We start from the raw sequence: 19,957 nt of genomic DNA, 5'->3' as shown, positions 1-19,957 counted from the left end.
ACTTATCCAGGGTTACACAGAACGTAAGTGATTGAGGCTGGATTTGAACTCAAATCTTTCCGAACAGGCACAGCACTCTAATCATTGGACCACCTAGTGTCCTAGTTATTGCTATTGCCTTATGATTCATACTTGAACACTGATTGGTTATCCTGTTAGATTAATGCATTAACTACAAAGAAAATTCCTTTTTGGAGAAAGATACAAAGGACAAAATACTTATGTGCTTTTTAATATCTCTTAACTGTTTTCCTCTTCCCAATTTCAAAATTTTGAATCAAATACTAGTATTTGCTGGTTCCTTTATAACTCATCAGACCTTTCCTTGAGGATTCAAAAGTGCAGAGCAAGAGTTTCCCGTTAAAATAAGGATTTTTTATTAGACCTTTAAAGTCTTCTCTATGGTCTGCCATCCTATACTCTTGATTTTTAACAGATGCTGTTTGTGTCACTGGCCATTAGGCAGGTGTGTGCTGGAAAATATTTAACAACCACCTCTCCAAAACAAAAAGTATTCATTGTTAGGATTCTTACAAGGTGCTAAGTCAGCTGTCTAACTTTAGCATTGTGCTTAGCAGTTCTCTGGTTCACTAATGTATTTAGTACTCATTGGAGTTCTATAAGATTCACAATCTAGGAGATTCACAAGTTCAGTGGAGGAGATTCACAAGTCGCAGCTCCCACAATCCCACTTTCGGAGGAGGAGTCAACCTTTGAGTTCACACCTTTAAGAGATCATATATAAGGAGCTCCCACAAGCCAACTAGAGACTTTGGGGTGATTGAGAAGTTGGGATTCAGTTGGGCAGAACGAAGGATTCAGAGAGAGCGAGAGGCTGAAGCTGGAAAAGGCAACAGATTAGCAACAGGAGCTCTTGGAACCAAGGAGAGAGAGATAGGCCTCTAAGAAAACTAACCGGCTATTTTGGAACAGACAATAAAGGATCTGAACTTTTAACAGCTGGCTGCATTAGAGGTGATTATTGATCTGAACTGAAACTAAGGCTGCCTCCAGAAGCTCCCCAAGTAACCTGCTCACAGAGAACAATTATATTTGAGAAAAAAGAACATTACAATTCATGATATACATTTAAGTTTAACCTACTATATTAACATTTTCTTCATCATTTGCTTAAGCCTGGACAATCATCAAAATAGTAATTCAACTCTATCTGTAGCATTTGCTGATTTCTGAGGTGTAAAAACACATTCTGAAAATTATATTTCAATGTGGCTTTTACAATCACATCCCCACAATTAGGGACATTAACCTCTTAGAGCTCAACTCAAGAACTCATGATTTGGAAAAGGTCTTTGGAGATGAGTTAAATATTTCAAGATGGCCTTGGGGATTGGGCACAGAGTATAAGGCATCTGTCTCTTTCTACAATGCCCATCCAGTATTTTGTTCATTCATGTGTTCTCCTCTCACCTGGCTATCAAGTAATCCCTGCTAGGGCATGAACCAATAAAGACTCAGTGGTTTCCCTTATTAGGTACAACTACACGCTCATATTGGTCTACTAGAGGTGAAAATGCCTTTGTAACAGTAAAATTTCAGTCCAGTTGAGGAGATATTTGTAGAAGAGGAGGCAGGCCTAATATCTCTCATATCAGTATCTTATTCCATTTACATGTAAGGCCGACCATTATCTCAATTTCTTGGCCTTGTCACTGGGCAGTCAACTGACCAATGAACATTTATTAAGCATTTATTATGTAGTAGTCACTGTGCTAAGTGTTGGGGATTCACAGAAAGGCAAAGCATCTGTAGCTGCTCTCAGAGAGCTTACATTCCAGTGAATCATACAACATATAAATAAATAGGCATACAGAAGCTGTATATAGCATAGATAGAAGGAAGGTTTAAAGAGGATAGATCTAGCAGTTGGATCTAGCCTTCTGTAAAGGTAGCATTTGAGCTGGTTTTTGAAAGAACCTAAGAATGCTAAGAGGTAGAGATGAGGGAGGAGAGAAGTCCTTTGGTTAGCATTGTCAATGAGGATGACTAGCAGCAGCTGGTGGCAGAGAGTATAGAATATAAGACCTGAAGTCTGGAAAGATCAGAGTTCAAATCTTGCCTCAGATATTATGGCTCAGGACTTGTTTAAATCTCAAATTCAGTTTTCTTATCTATAAAATAGGGATACTAATCATTCCTATTTCATCAGGTTGTTGTAAGTTAATGTATGTAAAACATTTTACAAACTTTAAAACATTACATAATTGCTAGCTATTTTAGTGAAAATTCTGTCTTAAATAATTTTACTTCAGGAAAATGGACATGAGCTTGACCTTCTTTTATTTTACTTCTTCTGATGATCTTTAGAGGCTCTAGATTGGCTAAGAGTCAAGTAGAAAATGGAGATGATGTGAAAATCCTTGAATAAATCTTATAATGGGCTATGTACACTTAGATAATTGAGAGCTGGTTGTAGGAAGAACCCTTTTTGGGTATCATCCTTAATAGTACACCTTCATCCTGTATCTGGTACTACTCAGAAGGAACAGATTCCAGAATGCAGTACATACCGAAGTGGTCTCAGTGTCCTCAGCAATCGCAGGACCCGGAGGATGCCTAGGATCTTGGCCCCACCAGCTGAAGCCATGGAGACAATGATGTCGATGATGGAGACAAAGACTAGTAGTCCATCCAGCACATTCCAGCTGCTTTGCAGGTAACTGTTTTCCCCAGAGAAAAAGCCCAGAGCCACCATCTGGGAAAGGAACAACAGATGTTGTCAATTCAAGAATACTATTGAGGATGTACTGTGTGCACAGCCTTGTGAGAAGCAATTTACTGGATGCTAGCTGTGTATGCTGGCTGTGTAGACAACCCTTATTTAGCTTTTACTTATCTTTGTATCTCCCTTAGGATCTAGTGTGGGTTCTCACCCATACTGAGAAAAAATGTGATGGCCAAAAGAGCTTTGGACTTGAAGACAAGAAGTCTGAATTAAAAGCTTTCACAAAAATAATGGTGTTTGAGCTGGAGATCAAATAGGATTTTTTTTTTTTAGCAAGGCAATCAGGGTTAAATAACTTGAATTCAGGTTCTCTTGACATCAGGGCCAATACTCTAGATTCATTGGACCACTTAGCTGCCCCTCAAAATAGAATTTTAGTAGACAAGACATTCTGTGGGAAGGAAATTTCAGGACAATGAATAGTTGGGGAGTACTAGACCTAGAGACTTGGAAAAATATATGGAAGTTTTGGCTTTTTCTATGGGCTATTTTCTAGAATCTTTTGAAATCATAAGCCATGTTTATTAGGTCTCTGAGCAAAAGCCATGTGAAAGCTTCCCCACCCCCTGCCACTTCCTTCTCTGTGCCCTCATCCAAAAAAAAAAAAAAACCATCTTGATGTCAGATACCTTCACCATCATTTCAGCCACAAATATCGCTGTGAAGATGTAATTGGAAACACTCAGGAAGACCCGCTCCTGTAAGGAAGGGACATGACATGAGAGTTCCACAATGGGAACCCAAAGCATTAACAGGCTGGAGCTATGTACTTACTACTCATAAATGATTAGCACTCAGTATATGAGGAAATTGGGAACATTTATAGCTTATATGTCTAAGAGTAGAATATTTTCAAGAGGGAGGGTGTAGTTGAAAAAGTCCTATACTTTGATCTGGGAGATTTATATTAATTCTGATTTTTTCCAGTGAGTTGATTTAGGGTGATCCCTATTCCCAAAATGTCCATTTCCTCATTTGTAAAATGAATGTTAGCATGTTTAATTAGAGAATATTTAAGTCAGTTTAGACTTCCATTCTTCTGATCATGTAAGTTGCCTTACTGGTGATTTTCAGTAAAGCCATCAGCTGCAGAACCATCTCTGTAGAGTGACAGAGACCTCTATGCAGTGGGGACTATTAGTGCTGGCAAATCTGTCTGTGTCATTCAGGAATAGTTCTTTATATATGATAGCTTGACCATGCCTAAGCCACTTGCCTGGATAATTCAGACAAGCCAAAACCCAATTTGAGGGAAAGTCCATTTGTCTGTGTATGTGTATTTTTGAAGAGAGAAGGAAGAAAAGTGTCTACAATGTGCCAAATACTGTGCTGGGGTCTGGTGATACAAAGACAACAATTAAATAGTGTCTGTCCTCAAGGAATTTATATTTTAACCCCTCGATCTTTCTCCTTTCCCAAAACAAAGAACTGTTGTATGGCTATTTCCAAGGTTACTTTAAGGTGAGTTATAAATTGAGCCCAGAGCTGAGAACTCTGTGAAAAAGGGACCATTGCAGTGAAATGGGGGTACTTACTGTGCTATTAGGATCAATGTCAGGTCTCTCCAGGGCTATTGTGATGCAATTGAGAAAGATGAACACCAGGACCACATGATCAAACATCTTGTGGGCAATGACCTTCTGACATGTGACCCGAGCCCTGGATACAGTTAAAAAAAAAAAAAAAAGATTCAGGAATCAAGGAAGAACATATGGTTTCAAGAGCTGATGTTGCCAGTAAATGAGCACTTTAATGGAAATGACTCTGGATTGGGGGTTACCGGAGCTGCATTTTACTCCTGGTTTGTTGCTAACTGTGGAGCTTAACTTGAGTCCTTCCCCTTGCCTGAGCTTAAATGAAGTTCATCCATCTGTACAAGAAGCATAAGTAAGCCAATTTGCTTCCTTCCAGGGTGGTGGCAGTGAGACAATGGCTCTGGAAAATGTAAAGCCTCATCTCACCTTGGGAAATAGTGCAGCCAAGGTTTGAACCCAAGTGGCCCAGCTCCAAGGCTTTCTCCATGATGACATGCTAACATCATAGCAATGGCTGGATTTCAGGCACTGGTCAGCAGTAGTGAATGTGGAGAATTTGGGGGGTAATATGAGAGCCTTCTTAGAATTTTAAAGGTGTGTTTGAAAATGGTCAGATTCATTGTGCAAATTAATCTTTATTTTAGTCTAGCTTGCTGATGTTATTATTTGTCCTTTTCCCTGAAGAAGATCATGATATCAGAGAGATGATGTCATGATGTGTGAGTAATAGGGAGGGCTGTGCAAGGTCAAATTTCATAGTTTCCCCTCCAGAGTCATCTGGCTCCGGTGGTCAGATATAGAGCAGGATGAACTAGAGATAACCCAAGATGCAGTAGGACAGGTCTCCTATCACTGTCTTTCTGTCTCTGTCTCTGTCTGTCTCTGTCTCTGTTTCTCTCTGCCACTCTCTCTGTCCCTGTTTCTGTCTCTGTTTGTCTTTCTGTCTCTCTGTCTCTGTCTCTGTATCTCTCTCTCTCTCTCTGTCTTTGTCTTTCTGTCTCTATCTCTGTCTCTGTATATGTTTCTCTGTCTCTCTGTCTCTCTCTGTCCCTCTCTCTGTGTGTCTCTGTCTCTGTCTATCTGTATCTCTTGACTAGATAAAGGAGGAAAATCTCTGTCTCACTTATTGCTTAATAACTGATTGGCCATTGCCTCCATTAAACTGAAACTTATTAAAGTCAGCTCTGTCACTATAGAAGAAGGGGAAAAAGGAAGTGGATAAATATTTACATAGTACCCACTATGTGCCAGGCACTGTGCCAAGTATTTTACAAAATATCATCCCATTTGATTTTCATAACAACCCTGGCAGGTGGGTGCTGTTATTATCCTCATTTTAAAGTTGAAAAAACTGAGGCAAACAGAAGTAAAGTGTGTAAGGCTGACCTTAAATTCACAGCTTCCCAACTTCAGGCTTGGCACTCTATCCACTGTACCACCCAGCTGCCTTCCTGACCACTAATTTGTGGTATAACTCTGGGGAAGTTCTTTCCCCTAACTAGTACTATATATTGTTGTTGCTGAGGCTGCTTCAGTCATGTCTGATCCTTTGTAACTCCATTTTTTTGGCAAAGATACTGGAATGGTTTGCCATTTACTTTTCCAGCCAATTTTGCAAAAGAGGAAACAGAGGTGAAACAATGACCTGTCCAGAGTCACACTGATAGTAACTCTCTGAGGCTGAATTTGAACTTGTCTTCCTGACTCGAAACTCAGAGCTTTATCCACTGTGCCACCTAGTTGCTTCTAGTGCTATATATTCTTGACTCTATTATAAAAGGGGTAGATTTAACAATTTCAAGTTCTCTTCCACTTTTGACAACTCATGTTCCTTAGAACTGTAATTCCTTCCAACTTTTTTTTTAATTCTACATTCTGGGGTTCCTTCTACCTCTAATCTTTGATCTATGATCTGAGTTCCCTTTCAGCTCTGACATTCAATGTTCTCTGTCCTGAAATTCCTCTGAGCTCTTACATTTTATGTTTTATATTCTGAGGTTCTTTCAGTTCTGACATTCTTTGTTCTTTGATCTGAATTCCCTTCTGACATTCTACACTCTATGTTCTGTTACTTCCATCTTAAAAACCATATTGCATTCCATGTTCTAAGTTTCCTTTTACCTGTGGCATTCTATGTTCTATTTTCTAAGGTTCTTTCATTTCTGATATTCTATGTCCAATATTTTGAGATCCAGTCCAGCTCTAATAGTTTGTGTTCCAAAGTCTAAGTTCCTTTTCATTCTCAACATCCTATGTCTGATGTTCTCATATCTCTTTTAGACATGATGATTTACAATGTATATGGTTCTTTGTATTGTTATTATTATAAATAAACATTTAGGTATCTGGGTGGTATCATTATAGGAAAATGTTTGGGTGCAACATCAATTAGTTTTCTGAACTATAGAAAGAAGAATTAAGTAGGATTAGGCTTCCTTCTCTCTCCTATTTGCCTTTGATTAGAGATGGAGTACAGTATCATAGAGGGTGATATGGGAACTTGTGGAAATTGGCAGTGTCCTATGTGAGGCTTAGTGGCACAAGGTGGTGAACCTGGACATGGGTTTGACCAATGCCACTTATGAGATCTTAGAGAGTTGGGGCCACACCTGCTTCTTGAATCATATAGGGCTACCTTTGAAGGCTGATGCTGCTATATACCCAAAGGAAGGCTCACCAACATCTGCAGCTGATGGGAACAACTTCTTACCGGTTCTGAGGTGAGAACAGGTAGAAAGACCAGTCTTCATGGGTCTTACACCATTCTGGCTTGTATGGCTCTAACATCTTTTTCAATCGGAAGCAGTAGCTCTGGAAAAGAAAGAAGATCAAATGATCATGAAATTTAGAGCTGGAGAGGATTTAATGGCTATTTACCCCAAAAACCTTATTTGTCAGATTGGAACCATTGCTAGTAATCTTGACCTATGCCTTGATATTGCACCCAGATGGCTCTCGATGAGGATGGTTACATTCTCTGACTGCACAGTTCTGCCTCACTTAAATGCAATTCATTTGTAAATCAAAGCATCATCCCTTTCCCCTTAAAGTCATTGGTCTTTAAGAATGAAAGATGGACAAAAATATGTCACATGAAACCAAGAGAGCACAAAGAATTTCCCCAAAGTTACATACTTTGTAACAAGGCTACCATTTGAACCCAAGTCTTTAGACTTCAAATCTAGTACCATTTCCATTATACCACACTTCCTTCCATAAAACCGTTTGCTATTGGGGATGAGAGGAAACAGTATTCCTTTCTCTGCATATTGATCACAAACCCTATCCTGCCAATATGTAGCCTCTGTACCAACTCTTGGAGAGCTCTTTAAGCTAAAGAGTCTTCTTCTGAGTCCTTGGGAAGTTAGAGAAGTAGATTGTTCCTTTTACTAGTGAGAGGCAACATGGTGTGGTGGAGGCAGTACACGAGAGCTGGCTCTCCCAACTTTACTACAAATTTGTGGCTGTCCTTAAGTCCCCTCTCTAGGCTTCTACTGTCTCATCTGCAAAACTAGTAATGAGTCCAGATGATCTCTGAGGCTCCTTTAACTCATACAATCCATCATTTTAGTTGAGGCCCTAGTGCTTCTCTCCTAGACTACTGCAAAAGTTTCCTAATCAGCCTCCTTAGAGCAATCTCTCCCTGCTCTAGTCTGTAACAACATCAATATGAATAATAACAACTATCACTTATATTGTGTTTTAATGTTTGCAAAACACTTTACAAATATTAACTTATTTTATCCTCACAACAACCCTGGGAGTATTTTTGTCCTAATTTTACAGATGAGGAAACTGAGGCAAACAGGTTAAATGATTTGTCCAGAGTCACACTAGTAGTAAGTGTGTGAAGCTAGATTTAAATTCAGATCCTCCTGTCTTTAGGTCCAGCTCTTGATCTGTTGAGCCATAAAGCTGCTTATCTACCACATAGATTCTTCTTAAGAACAGACTTGACCATGCATTACTCAGTAAACTCCAGAAGCTCTCTATTTTCTCTAGGATAAAATGTAAACTCCATTTGGTTTTTAAAAGCTTTTCGCAACCTTGTTCCAATTTTTTTTTTTAAGCTTCAATCTACATTACTCTCACTAAATGTGGATTGAAGCACAGTATTTTCACAATTTTTTGTTGTTGTTTGTGCTTTTTTCCTTTCTCTTTGTTTTTTCCCCTTTTGATTTAATTTGTCTTATACAATATGACAAATATGGAAATATGTTTAAAAGAAATGCACAGGGCCAGCTAGTTGGTGCACCAGATAGAGCACCAGCCCTGAAGTTAGTAGGAGCTGAGTTCAAATTTGGCTTCAGATACTTAACACTTCCTAGCTGTGTGATCCTGGGCAAGTTACTTAACCCCAATTGCCTCAGCAAAAAAAAAAAAAAGAAAAAGAAAAAGAAAAAGAATTGCATATATTTAACTTATACCAGATTGCTTGCTGTCTTAGGAGAGTGAGGTAAGGAAAGGAGGAAGAAAAAGTTGGAACACAAAGTTAAAAAAAAAAAAAGAATGTTGAAAACTATTTATACATGTATTTTAAAATAAAATACTATTAAAAATTAACAATTAAAAATTTTAAAGAACTACATTATTCCCAAACTCTTATCCTATAATTTAGCCAAACTGGCTTTTCTTCTGCATCCAACATGGCATTTCATTTTCAGACTCTGCATCTCTGCACAAATCATGCCTCCATTTCCCCCACTCCCTCAGCCTACAATTCCTCCTTACTTCTGCTTTACAAAAACCCCTTTTTCCTTCATGACTTGGCACAAGAACTATCTTGAATGTGAAGCTTTTCTTGATCCCCTCAACTGGAGAACCTTCCCTTTCAAAACCTTGTATTAAACTATCATATTTATTTGTATTTCTACTTTTTGCATTAATTTGCAATATAACTAAGTCCCAATTGTTATGACTAATGAATCCTTTAAAATGGTTGTATTCACATTATTCACATTCACATTATTCAAAGTTATAATTAAATAAAATGGAAATCAGTTCCAGCCCATATTGAGTACTAATCTAAATAATGATGGCACCTAGATGGGACAATGGATAAAACACTGGACATGGAATCAGAAAGACTTATCTTTGTGAGTTCAAATCCTCTCTCAGACATTTACTAGCTGTGTGACCCTGCACAAGTCACTTCACCATGTTTGCCTCAGTTTTCTCATCTGTAAAATGAGCTAGAGAAGGAAATGGCAAACCACTTCATTAACTTTGCCAATAAAACCCCAAATGGAGTCACAAAGAGTTGGACATGACTGAACAACAATAACAACAACAATCTAAATAATGAGAACAATTCAAGGAATTTATTATTGGCACTCATTGGGACCTAGCCAAAGACTTATATCTGTACTTTTTGTCTCCCTGCTAGAATGCAAGGTCTTTGAGACAAGGAATCACTTCCATCTTTGTATTTGTCTTCCCCATGCACTGTAGAGTGTCTGGCACAGAGTAGGCACTTAACAAATGCTTGGTTAATTTGAAACATTTTTGGGTTCTCAATGAGACAAGGGAAGGAAAAGGCTTCTAGAAATGATGACTATTATGATTTATCAAAGCTATTGTGGGACAGTGGAAAAAACATTGAACTTGGAGTGAAGAGACTCCAATTCTAGTTCAGAGATTTCGTAGTTGTAGGACTTTAAGCAAGTCACTTAAAATCTCTGAGCCCCCATTTTTTAAATCCATAAAACGGAAAAAAAATGTCTCTGTGGATGGTTTTGAGCAGTGGTTCTCAAAGTCTGGTCCAGAGCATCCTGGGAATCTCTGAAATCCTTTCAGAGAGTCTACAAATTCATAATTAGTTTTTAGTTTTAATGTGATCAATATCTATAACTATAAACCATATAAACAAAAACTCTTTGGACAGATCCTCAATCATTTTTTAATAGGATAAAGATATTGAGAACAAAAGTTTGAGAACCACTGGTTCTGAGGAAAGTGCTTTGCAAATCTAAAAGTACTATAGAAATGTGAATTGCTACTTTGATGAAAAGAATAGTATCAATTTCATCATCTTTTCATCAACTTCAACATCAACATTAGCATCTTCCCCTCACTTCTCTGAGAGAGTCAGAGACTTCAGGAAAGGAGACATTCTCATTGCTCACATCCAAGTGACTTAATTTGTGATCCAACTCACATCATCCATGTCATCATCATAATCTGAAGGGTCCTCCTTGTGGTTGTCGATGCGTAGGAAGAACTCACTGGGCATGTGCACCATCTGGCCATTGCAGTCCTGGTACTCAAGGGGCAGCAGAGTAGTTGGGCGTGGGGACAGCCGCTGGAGCCCCTCTCGCAGGTCCAGCGTACTTCGGTAGTCCAGGGACTCGGCTCGGCGCAGTTGGGATGCTCGGCCTGCTGAGCCTGGTTTAGCATCATCTGACTCGTCATCTGTGCTGCCTTTGCCCTCCCCGGAGAGTAAGGACTCTCGCTCCCCACATTGGCTCTTCTTCTTTAAGCTGGGCGCCCGGCCCAGGCTGTTCCAGCTGGAGCGCCTGCTGCCCCATGTACTATTGGGGCCCCAGTTGGCACAGGGAGAACTGCGTAGGCTGGACTGAGAGACAGTCAGGGAAGGACATGACATGAGGGAAAATAATAAAAAATCAGTGACATATGAAGTCCTTTTTAGTTTGCAAAGTGTTTTAGATATTATAAATCTGTTCACAGTTTACAAAACACCTTGCTATCTTCAAAAGGTTTAGGAATGTAAGATGATAGAATTTAGACACAGAAGGAACCCAAGAGATTATCTAGTCTAGAGGTTCTTCAGTGTCTTTTGTCCTGGACCCTGTGGTAGTGTAATGAAACCAATGGAGCACTTCTCAGATTATTTTTAAATTTATAAAGTATAATGAAAACCAATTATACTGAAATAGTTTTCTCTGTCTCTTTTAAACAAGTGCATGGCTCCCAGATTAAGAACCCCTGATCTAATTTCTTTATTTTATAGATAGGAAAATTGAGACCTATAGAGGGAAGATGACTTGTCCAAAATACTATATGATAATAGTAGAACTGAAATTAATTCATTTTCTTAACATGAATTCATCACTCTTTTAACTACACTATAGTTTGTTGTTTCCTTGATGGTTAACAAAATTATTTTTAATTTACTAAATGTTTTCATATCTACTGTCTCATTAAATTCTCATAACAAGGTTTAAATCTAGGTCTTTTGAGAGAAGCAGAACAGGAAACATAATTTCTATTCACTTTGGGAGGGAAAGCTCAAGGTCAAATAATGAATTAATGATAGAGTTAGGGATAGAATCCAGGGCAGATCTCCCAGGCAAAGCTACTTTAAATACAATAACATAAGAATACGTGACCTTCAGAGATCAGGCTTGACCTAGGATCTCAAGTCAGACAAGAACACTAAAGAATAGTTTAGGGAAGTCTGTGTTTAGGGGAAAAATATGGAAATAGAACAGAATTGTAGCTACTGGGAGGATTTGAGAAGTTTAAGGAAAGAAAGATTAAAACTGAATGACAAGAATATGTAGGAAAGAAGAAATTCATAGGTTTTAGGGTAAGAAAAAGGAAGAAGAAAGGAGCAGGAGGGAAAGAAAGATAGGAGAAAAGGAGAGCTCTAGCCACAAGAATCAGGGAGAGTTATGATGAAGAGAGGGAGAACTCAAGGAGAAGGAAATTGGTAAGACACAATAAGTTGGTAAATTGGCTACTAGGTGGATATGGTCGATAGAGGGCTAGATCCAAAGTTTGGAAGATCTGAATTAAAATCTGACTTCAGACATTTACTAACCATGTGACACTGGGTAATTATATCATCTAACCAATCTTTGTCTGCCTTAGTTTCCTCATCTGTAAAATGGGGATAACCACAGTGCCTACATTCCCCCTTCCCCAGATTGCTATAAAGATAAAATGAAATATTATATTAAAGAATTTTGAGACACTAATTATTTTTGGCAGCAGTAGTGGTAAGAGAAGGGAAGGGAAGGTGAATGTGGCTGTTAAGGAGCTAAAAATGGTAAAGAGCTACAAAAGAGAGAAGGGAAAGTAACATCTGAATTAAAGATAGTCACTGGCATCTCACAATTGTATAAGATCATAGATTTAGTGATGGAAATCATCTTCTCCAACTCCCCCATTTTCAACATGAAGACATTGAGGTCTCAAGAGTTTAAGAAAATGACATGGTCACATGGTTGATGTCAGAGTGGGGATTGGAACTCAGCTCCTCTGACCCACCTTGCCATGCGGTTTATCCTATCTGTCTCAGCCAATTTTCATGGAAACATTTAAGAACCACAAAGAGATTAGTATCCCCCTTTCAGCAAGGATGCAGACTAGAATGAATTTTTCAGTGATCTGCAAAGAATGTGTGATGCTTTTATTTCTGCTATGACCAAATGACTTATCTTTGCTCAAAGAAGTCTTTTTTCCTTCATAGAAAAGAAGGTTAAAAAAAGATAAAGGTATTTTAAGCATATTTCTCTATTCTCCAGGCTATCAAGGAAAATGTAGTACTTAAAAACAAAATAAATTATAAGAAAAGCTTTTGTGTGAAAACAAAAAAAAATGCAAAAGATCTTAAGAGACTGAAGGGAATCCTGATACATTTCTAGAGTTTGAAGTCCCAATGATAGAATATGATACAGAGAAGAAAGAGAATTAAAAAATGTGTTTTTATGTGGCTCAGCAATACATATGAGTCTCTTCTCGAAGAAGAGGGAATCGTATCCTTTAAAAAGGAAGGCATTTCTTATTAAAGAATGGCATGTATCCACAGGATGAATAAACATCCAGTAGGGTCAGAGGAGGAAGAGATGAGTAGAAGCACTTGGTGACTCTCTGATGAGAGATGATGAGGAAGATGTTTGTCAGTTTGACAGTAATAATAAAGAGATTTCTCCCTATGGCATATATTTTGAGTGTTATGGGGAATTTCTCAAGCTTTGCCATACCTGATGATTGTTACATAAATTCGATGATTCATCTAGGCACAAACTTAAAGAATAAATTTAGAGAACAATGTTGTAGATTATGAAGTCGTCAGCAAAAAGCTGAAGCTTAGAGACAGAAGAAAGAAGCCATCCACAGCTTGGAATAATACTATTAGCACTTTCAGGAAAATGGCTGAGAGAAATACTTGATTCTGGACACATGCCAGGAGAAAATCAGTCACAAGCATTTACTATGTGTCAAGTGCTAGAGGTACAAAGAAAGCTAAGTTAACAAATATTAGTTAAGTGCCTACTATGTGCCAGGCATTGTGCTGGCAGTCCCTAGCAAAAACAGTTCCTGCCTTTAAGGATTTCACATTCTAAAGGGAGAGAAAAAGCTCAAAATTGTACATGTAGTAATCACTACTTCCAAATGGAGACAGATTCTGAAGGAAAAGGCATTTTGGGGTCAAATATTTGGGATGTGAATAACTGGTTAAAAGAATGGTCTTTAAGAACAGGATTTAATAACAATAATAAAATGAATTTGGACTTAGGATTTAAAATATTTAAGGATGACAAACTCATTGACAGGGATCAAGTTCACTTAATGAGGGCTTATAAGAATGGCTTAGCATAACTTGCTTTTTTCAGAACATGACTAATATGGAAATAGATTTTACATGATTGTACATATATAACCTATATCAAATTGTTTACCATTTTAGGGAGGGCAAAAGTGAGGTAGAAAGGATGTCCTCTACCAACATAAATTAAAAAAAAAAAGATACACAGAAGGAAGAAGAGATAACGGGGTGATTATAAAAGGGACATAGTTCTGTAAAGATAGTGATAACAGTACTGAGACACAGAATGAGGTCAGGTTGGCAAGGGAAGTTAAAAACAGCAAAAAATGTTTTTAAAACTATACTGGGGTTGGGGGAGCAGTTAGGTTTCACATTGGATAGAGCACTTGCCCTGTTCACTTACTGGGAGGAAGAAGAGGAGGAGGAGGAGGAGAGGAGGAGGAGAGAAAGAGGAAGAAGAGAAAGAAGAGAAGGAAGAAGAGAAGAAGAATAAGAAAGAACAGGAGAAGGAAGAGAAGAAGAAGAAGAAGAAGGAGGAAGAGGAGAAGTATACAGGGGAAAAGAAGAACATCAAAGAAGGGTCAGAGGATTGGGCTTGGAGATAGGAAGACTCATCTTCCAGAATTCAAATCTGGCCTCAGACACTACTGATATTCAGAGACTAGATATGTGTCCACCTTCTCCTCCTTAAAGAGGGGTCCTTGTCTCTTGTGGTAAGGCCCAGATAGGTGTCTAGCAAGAAGTGAGTGCTCTGTAGTATGCCATGGCACAGGTGAGAACAGAGAATGCCATGGGCCTCCGAGGGAGAAGAGAAATTTATTCCTCCTTGATGAAATTAACACTAATTTGCAATTTTTGACTAAGCAGATGGTATGGGGATAGAACTTTTATCTTCCATTAACACACTTTGTCTTCAGAATGCAAGGTAGCGATAGGGTTGCAAGAAGGGGGAGATTTTGAAGTTTTGAGGTTTTAGGCGATGAACTAGTTTAGAGTTAAGATTAGGCTAGTTTGAGGGTTAGGATTATATCTCCATTGAAAGGAGTAAGATCAGGGACAAAGTTAGGATAGCATTAGGGACAATGCTAAGATTAGGAGCTTACTCAGGTTTGCCAGAAATGGTCTTTTTCATTTAAATCAGTACCTTTCAAAGCATTAGGGGTCCCTGGAGGATTCTTGAGACTTTTTCAAGGTATCCATGAGATTAAAATTATTTTCATAATAACTCTAAAAATGTTTTAATATGTAAAATGTAACTCTTAATAGATAAAGCTCACATAAAAGTGCTTTGAAGGATACTCAATAATAATTAAGAATGTTGAGTTCTGAGACTAAAAAGTTTAAGAACTGCTAATTTGGAGACCTCCCTATCCATGTTTTCAATTTTTCCCTAGTATTCTGTGCAGATGATGTTTTCAATCCCACACAATAGTTCCCCTTTAGATCTCTAATGATTATTGGCACACCTGGGTTGCACAATTCCTCTTTTCTACTTGTGCAGTTCAGGCTAATATGGCAGTGATTTTGTTTACTCTTAGTTTCAGAGAAAGTAATTAAAGCAGTCTAACATTTTCCTTGGAGTGGTGGTTAAGATGGGAACAAGGTGTCCTAGTATCTATAATTTCTTGTGAAAATAGGTAGCAGAGAAGTCAAATAGTTTGCAAGTGAAGCAGTTCTGGATAAAGATTTATCACAAGCCTAATATTGGCACTGGGTCTGTGGGCAGGAAAGTAGAAAGTGATGACCATGAAGGCAGGAGAGAAGAGAGTGATGGGCATGTGGGCAGTAGAGAAAAGAGTGATGGGCATGTGGGCAGTAGAGAAGGGAGTGATGGGTGTGTGGGCAGTAGAGAAGAGAGTGATCTAGGGGCAGTAGAGAAGAGAGTGATGGGAATGAGTGTGGGCAGTAGAGAAGAGAGTGATCTATGGGCAGTAGAGAAGAGAGTGATGGGAATGAGGTCAGGAGAGAAGAGAGAAGTACTGTGGACAGTAGAGAAGAGAGTGATGGGCATGAGGGCAGGAGAGAAGAGAGTGATGGGCATGAGGGTAGGAGAAAAGAGAGCAATGGGCATGAGGGCAGGAGAGAAGAGAGTGATGGAAGTGTGGGCAGTAGAGAAGAGAGCAATGGGCATGAGGGCAGGAGAGAAGAGAGTGATGGGAGTGTGGGCAGTAGAGAAGAGAGTGATGGGCATGAGGGCAGGAGAGAAGGGGGTGACCTACCATTGACTTCTGATCATAGTGCTGGGGGTCTACAGAGACACTGCTGCCTCTGCGTGAGTCCAAGAGGTTGGGGGTGGAGTCCACATTGGGAGAACTCTTGGGCGTCAGCATGGGTGTAGCTGCAGTACGCATGATGAGAGGTGGAGGCAGACTGCCACGGCCCTCCAGATGCCCATTGGGTGTCATTGCCAGGGAATACATCTTCATCTCTGTACATGGGAAGGATGGTGAGAATCAGGGTTATAAGCATGCCAAGAATTCTGCATAAATAGGGATGTGGAAGGAGTGATGGGGCAGTTAATGAAAACTAGAGAATGGGAACCACACCATTTCCCTGTTTTCTCTGAGTGCCAGGTTGTCTTGACTGGCAATGACAGTGCAGTGGTTTCAGGATTTTGTGTGCATTACCAGCTCTGAGTATTGACTCCCTTGCTGAGCATCCCACCTGGGGTGGCACTTGTACAGTCATTTCAGCCATGTCTTACTCTTTGTGACACCTTTTGTGGGGGGGTTTCTTTAGCAGCAATACTAGAATCGCTGGTCATTTCCTTCTCCAGTTCATTTTAGAGCTGAGGAAATTAAGGCAAACAAAGTTAAGTGACTTGCTTAGAGTCACACAACCAAGAGCGTGAGACCACATTTGAATTAAGGTCTTCTTGATTCTAGGTCTGGTGCTCTATCTATTGTTCCAGCTCACTGCTGGTGTTCATAGATATGCATGTATAAAAAGACACGGTGGAGCAGGAGGACCCTGGCAAGTGGGGAGATAAGAAATAGCTACAAGTAGAAGGGATTGCTGGAGCTGAGTTTTGAAAGAAATTAGGGATTCTGAAAGTTAATAGTAAGCACAGGATGAGGGCCAATTGGCCTGGACCACCGAGTGAATGAGTATGTATAATAATGAATGTATTAAGGTTGGGGCCAGGTTGTGTCCCATTGTGACCTGTCTAGGTATAGCATGACAGCTTGATCAGCCAATGTGAGGGTATGTGGTAATGCAGACACGTGTTGCTTTTCTTCCCTGCTGCTGACTCCACACAAGAAGTAAATTCAGCGCAGAGTGTAGATGTCTATACATGGAAATGTGCCTGGAAATGTCAGGCCCCCTGGAAGCCTCATAATTCTGTTTCGTGTTTCCTTGGGCATACTGTAACTAATTTGGAGGAAGCTTCCAATTAGGACTCAGAGTGAAAAAATGTCCTTTCCCTGTCATTTGGGAAGAATGTGGGTGGGCAGGCCTATATTTGATTGTATGTGGAGACTTGCAACCTAGAAGGGTCTCTGGATGAACAACTGTTTTAGTTGGGAGAAGAGGAAGGAATCATTCTGATCTTAAAGATGGGAATAGAGCCTTATACTTGGGATAAACTGATGATGCCTGAAAGTATGTCAGAAGGGCCACTATTTTCCACCAAACAGTAACTAAGGAGCTAGTTTTGACCCAGACATAGCCAAATTTTTCAATAGTATGTTATACAATCTACCTATGAATAGAGTCATGCAAATTTAATTATATAATTAAGGACAGGAATAGGTACTATACTCTTGCAATTTCTTTGATATATGGCATTCCAAGATGATCTCCCTCTATCATATATATCAAGCACTTTCTCTGCCTTAGTCTCCCAGAACACTGAGTGACTAAGGGATTTGTCTAAAGTCATATAGTCATTAGATGTCATTGACAGGATTTCTTGAATCCAAGATAGGTTTTCATCCATTTTATCTCATACTTGCTATAATTAATCATAGGGATTGGAAGATAGGAATTGGGCTTGTAACTTCATAAGTACACGGATGCTTGAGTTTCAGTGTTAGTCAGCACCTTCTTTGCCACTTATAGCTGAGAGTGAGCATGGGATAATCCAGCATCTCAAAGGCACTATGTGTTAGAAGCTGATTGAAGTTCAGGTTTTTCTATCTTTGATGATGCCTCTAGGGTGGTATTATGTGACACTGTCTCTCTATTAGTCATATTCACTTTTAATTAACATTGTAGAAGAAATAGCCCTGTTCTTAAGCCCCAAAGACCTCTTGGATTTGAATTTTGGCTTTGGCTTTTAAACTAGCTGTGGGCTAATTAAGTGGGTCTCTGGTCATCGTGCCCATCTCCCACCTCCAGAACCTTGAGCAGCACCTGAGACAGAAGACTCTGATAGATGTACTTACGTTTATCTTGTCTAAAATAAAAGCCTTTTCCACTTCCTAGCTATCTGTACATCATGACCCTAAGCAATACCCACTTTTATGATCTTCCTACTTCTTAGCTTTCTCAACATTATGCCCAAGGCAAGTGCCCCCTTTTCTATTTTCTTTGTTTTCTATCTTTCTCCCAGATATGGTCTCCTCCCCTATTAGAATACAAATTCTTTGAAAACTGTGCTTGCTTGTATTTGTATCCCCACATTTAGCACAGTTCTTGATTTTTAATAAATTATCTGCCCATCTACAGGGAGATTTGTGTTTGAAACACACAGGAAGTAAATAGTACTATGTGAATTTGAATTCAGGGATTCTTACTCCAAATTTGGGGTCCTTTTAAATTAGCTGCCAGACATAGTTCTTTCCTTTAAAATGAATGCATATGTGAAGGGAGACAAAAATATTTATTAAATATTTACAGTGTTGTACTCCAGGCACTAGGCTGTTTGCCCTGCTTGCTAGTTCAATTTAGTACATAACTGTATGTTACAGGTCTCTGTGCTTATGTAATTGTCTAATAGGCGATAAAGTTCTCAGGGACAGATATTGAATTTTATTTAGGCTTTACTATAATTTTTTGTACATATTGGATGCTTGAAAAACATTTTTGTCTTTTTGTTTTTGTATTTTGTAGATCCCAAGGTCTAGCACAATGACATGTATATATAGAATTGGTGCTTAATAAATGAACTGAATAGAATTAGGCATAGCTCATGATAAGTACCTGAGCCTCTGTGTCTCAATAATTCTGGTATCTTTCCATTTTGTCTTTTTTTGATCTTTGTTACCAGTAAAATTCTTTTGAGAAACCCGTCAGGGAAGGAAAGTGGTAACTACAGAGCGAAGATCTAAAAAGATCTTGACAGGCTAGAATATTGGCCCTAATCTAATAAAATGAAATGTAACAGAGACAAATATAAAGTCTTACGCTTGTGATTTTAAAAAAATTGCTTCACACATACAAGCAGAGAGAGGTATCGTTAGCAGTTTGTCTGGAAAAAGAGTTGGCATTTAAGTAGAATGGAACACTCCAGAGATGAGGCAAAAACTGATAGGTAGAATTGAAAAAGCTGGGGAAGGGGCTTCTTATCCCCCTCTCACATAAGTGTTAGGAACTTGGAAGTGGATATTGAGTTTAGAAGAGAAAAGTAGAAAAATCCTGGAGTCCTTTCAATCATTCTTGGTATCTCTCTCAATGGATCAGGGTCTTACAACCTTCAACTGAGAAATATCCAAACAAATAGGGAAGGGTTCAAGATTGGCTAGAGAGCGCAGTCCTGATCTTATGACATAGCACTATCATGTCCTGAATCTTTGTTTATCCTGTGTTTGAGTTCTCTGGCTGTTGCATATAACTTTCCTGGGAACAAACATCACATAGGAATACAAAGAAAGCCCCTGGGGTAATCAGAGTCTTTATGGCCATGCTGTGCTTCTACAATGGAGTTTCTCTGGTCTCTCTTGTTCCTCCTGCTTCTGAAACACATGATCTGACCATGGCAGTGGAATAGCCTAAAAATCAGGCCTAAATCCCTGCTGTTAATTGTAAGTCAGGGACTTTGGAAACTATAGGCTAGTCAATTTACCTACTGGTGGCTTCCCTGGCGGAGTTTTACAGGGAGAGATGTGAGGAATAAGGGTTGGGAACAAGTAGATAAATCCTATATTGAGGATATCTACATATATAACATCAGAACTCTAATTGTGTGGTTAACCATTTGGATTAGTAACCTAATCCTTG

The 19,957-nt window shown here is 39.0% G+C and overlaps 1 protein-coding gene across 1 annotated transcript in view; it reads right to left on the bottom strand.

The window, feature by feature from the left end:
- The window catches only part of CACNA1H (calcium voltage-gated channel subunit alpha1 H), a 146,049-nt gene that overhangs the window by 44,625 nt on the left and 81,467 nt on the right, over positions 1 to 19,957 (bottom strand). The window contains exons 14-19 of the mRNA XM_051969392.1: positions 16,015 to 16,223; positions 10,439 to 10,855; positions 6,992 to 7,092; positions 4,282 to 4,405; positions 3,376 to 3,444; positions 2,532 to 2,716 (exon numbers count right to left, since the gene is read on the bottom strand). Coding sequence (XP_051825352.1) covers positions 2,532 to 2,716; positions 3,376 to 3,444; positions 4,282 to 4,405; positions 6,992 to 7,092; positions 10,439 to 10,855; positions 16,015 to 16,223 — 1,105 coding nt within the window. The remainder of the gene's footprint in view (positions 1 to 2,531; positions 2,717 to 3,375; positions 3,445 to 4,281; positions 4,406 to 6,991; positions 7,093 to 10,438; positions 10,856 to 16,014; positions 16,224 to 19,957) is intronic.

Source organism: Antechinus flavipes, chromosome 1, assembly GCF_016432865.1.
Source record: "Antechinus flavipes isolate AdamAnt ecotype Samford, QLD, Australia chromosome 1, AdamAnt_v2, whole genome shotgun sequence".
Lineage (NCBI taxonomy): Eukaryota > Metazoa > Chordata > Mammalia > Dasyuromorphia > Dasyuridae > Antechinus > Antechinus flavipes.
Note: the sequence above shows the minus strand (reverse complement) of the source record. Positions and strands in the feature narration are given on the sequence as shown.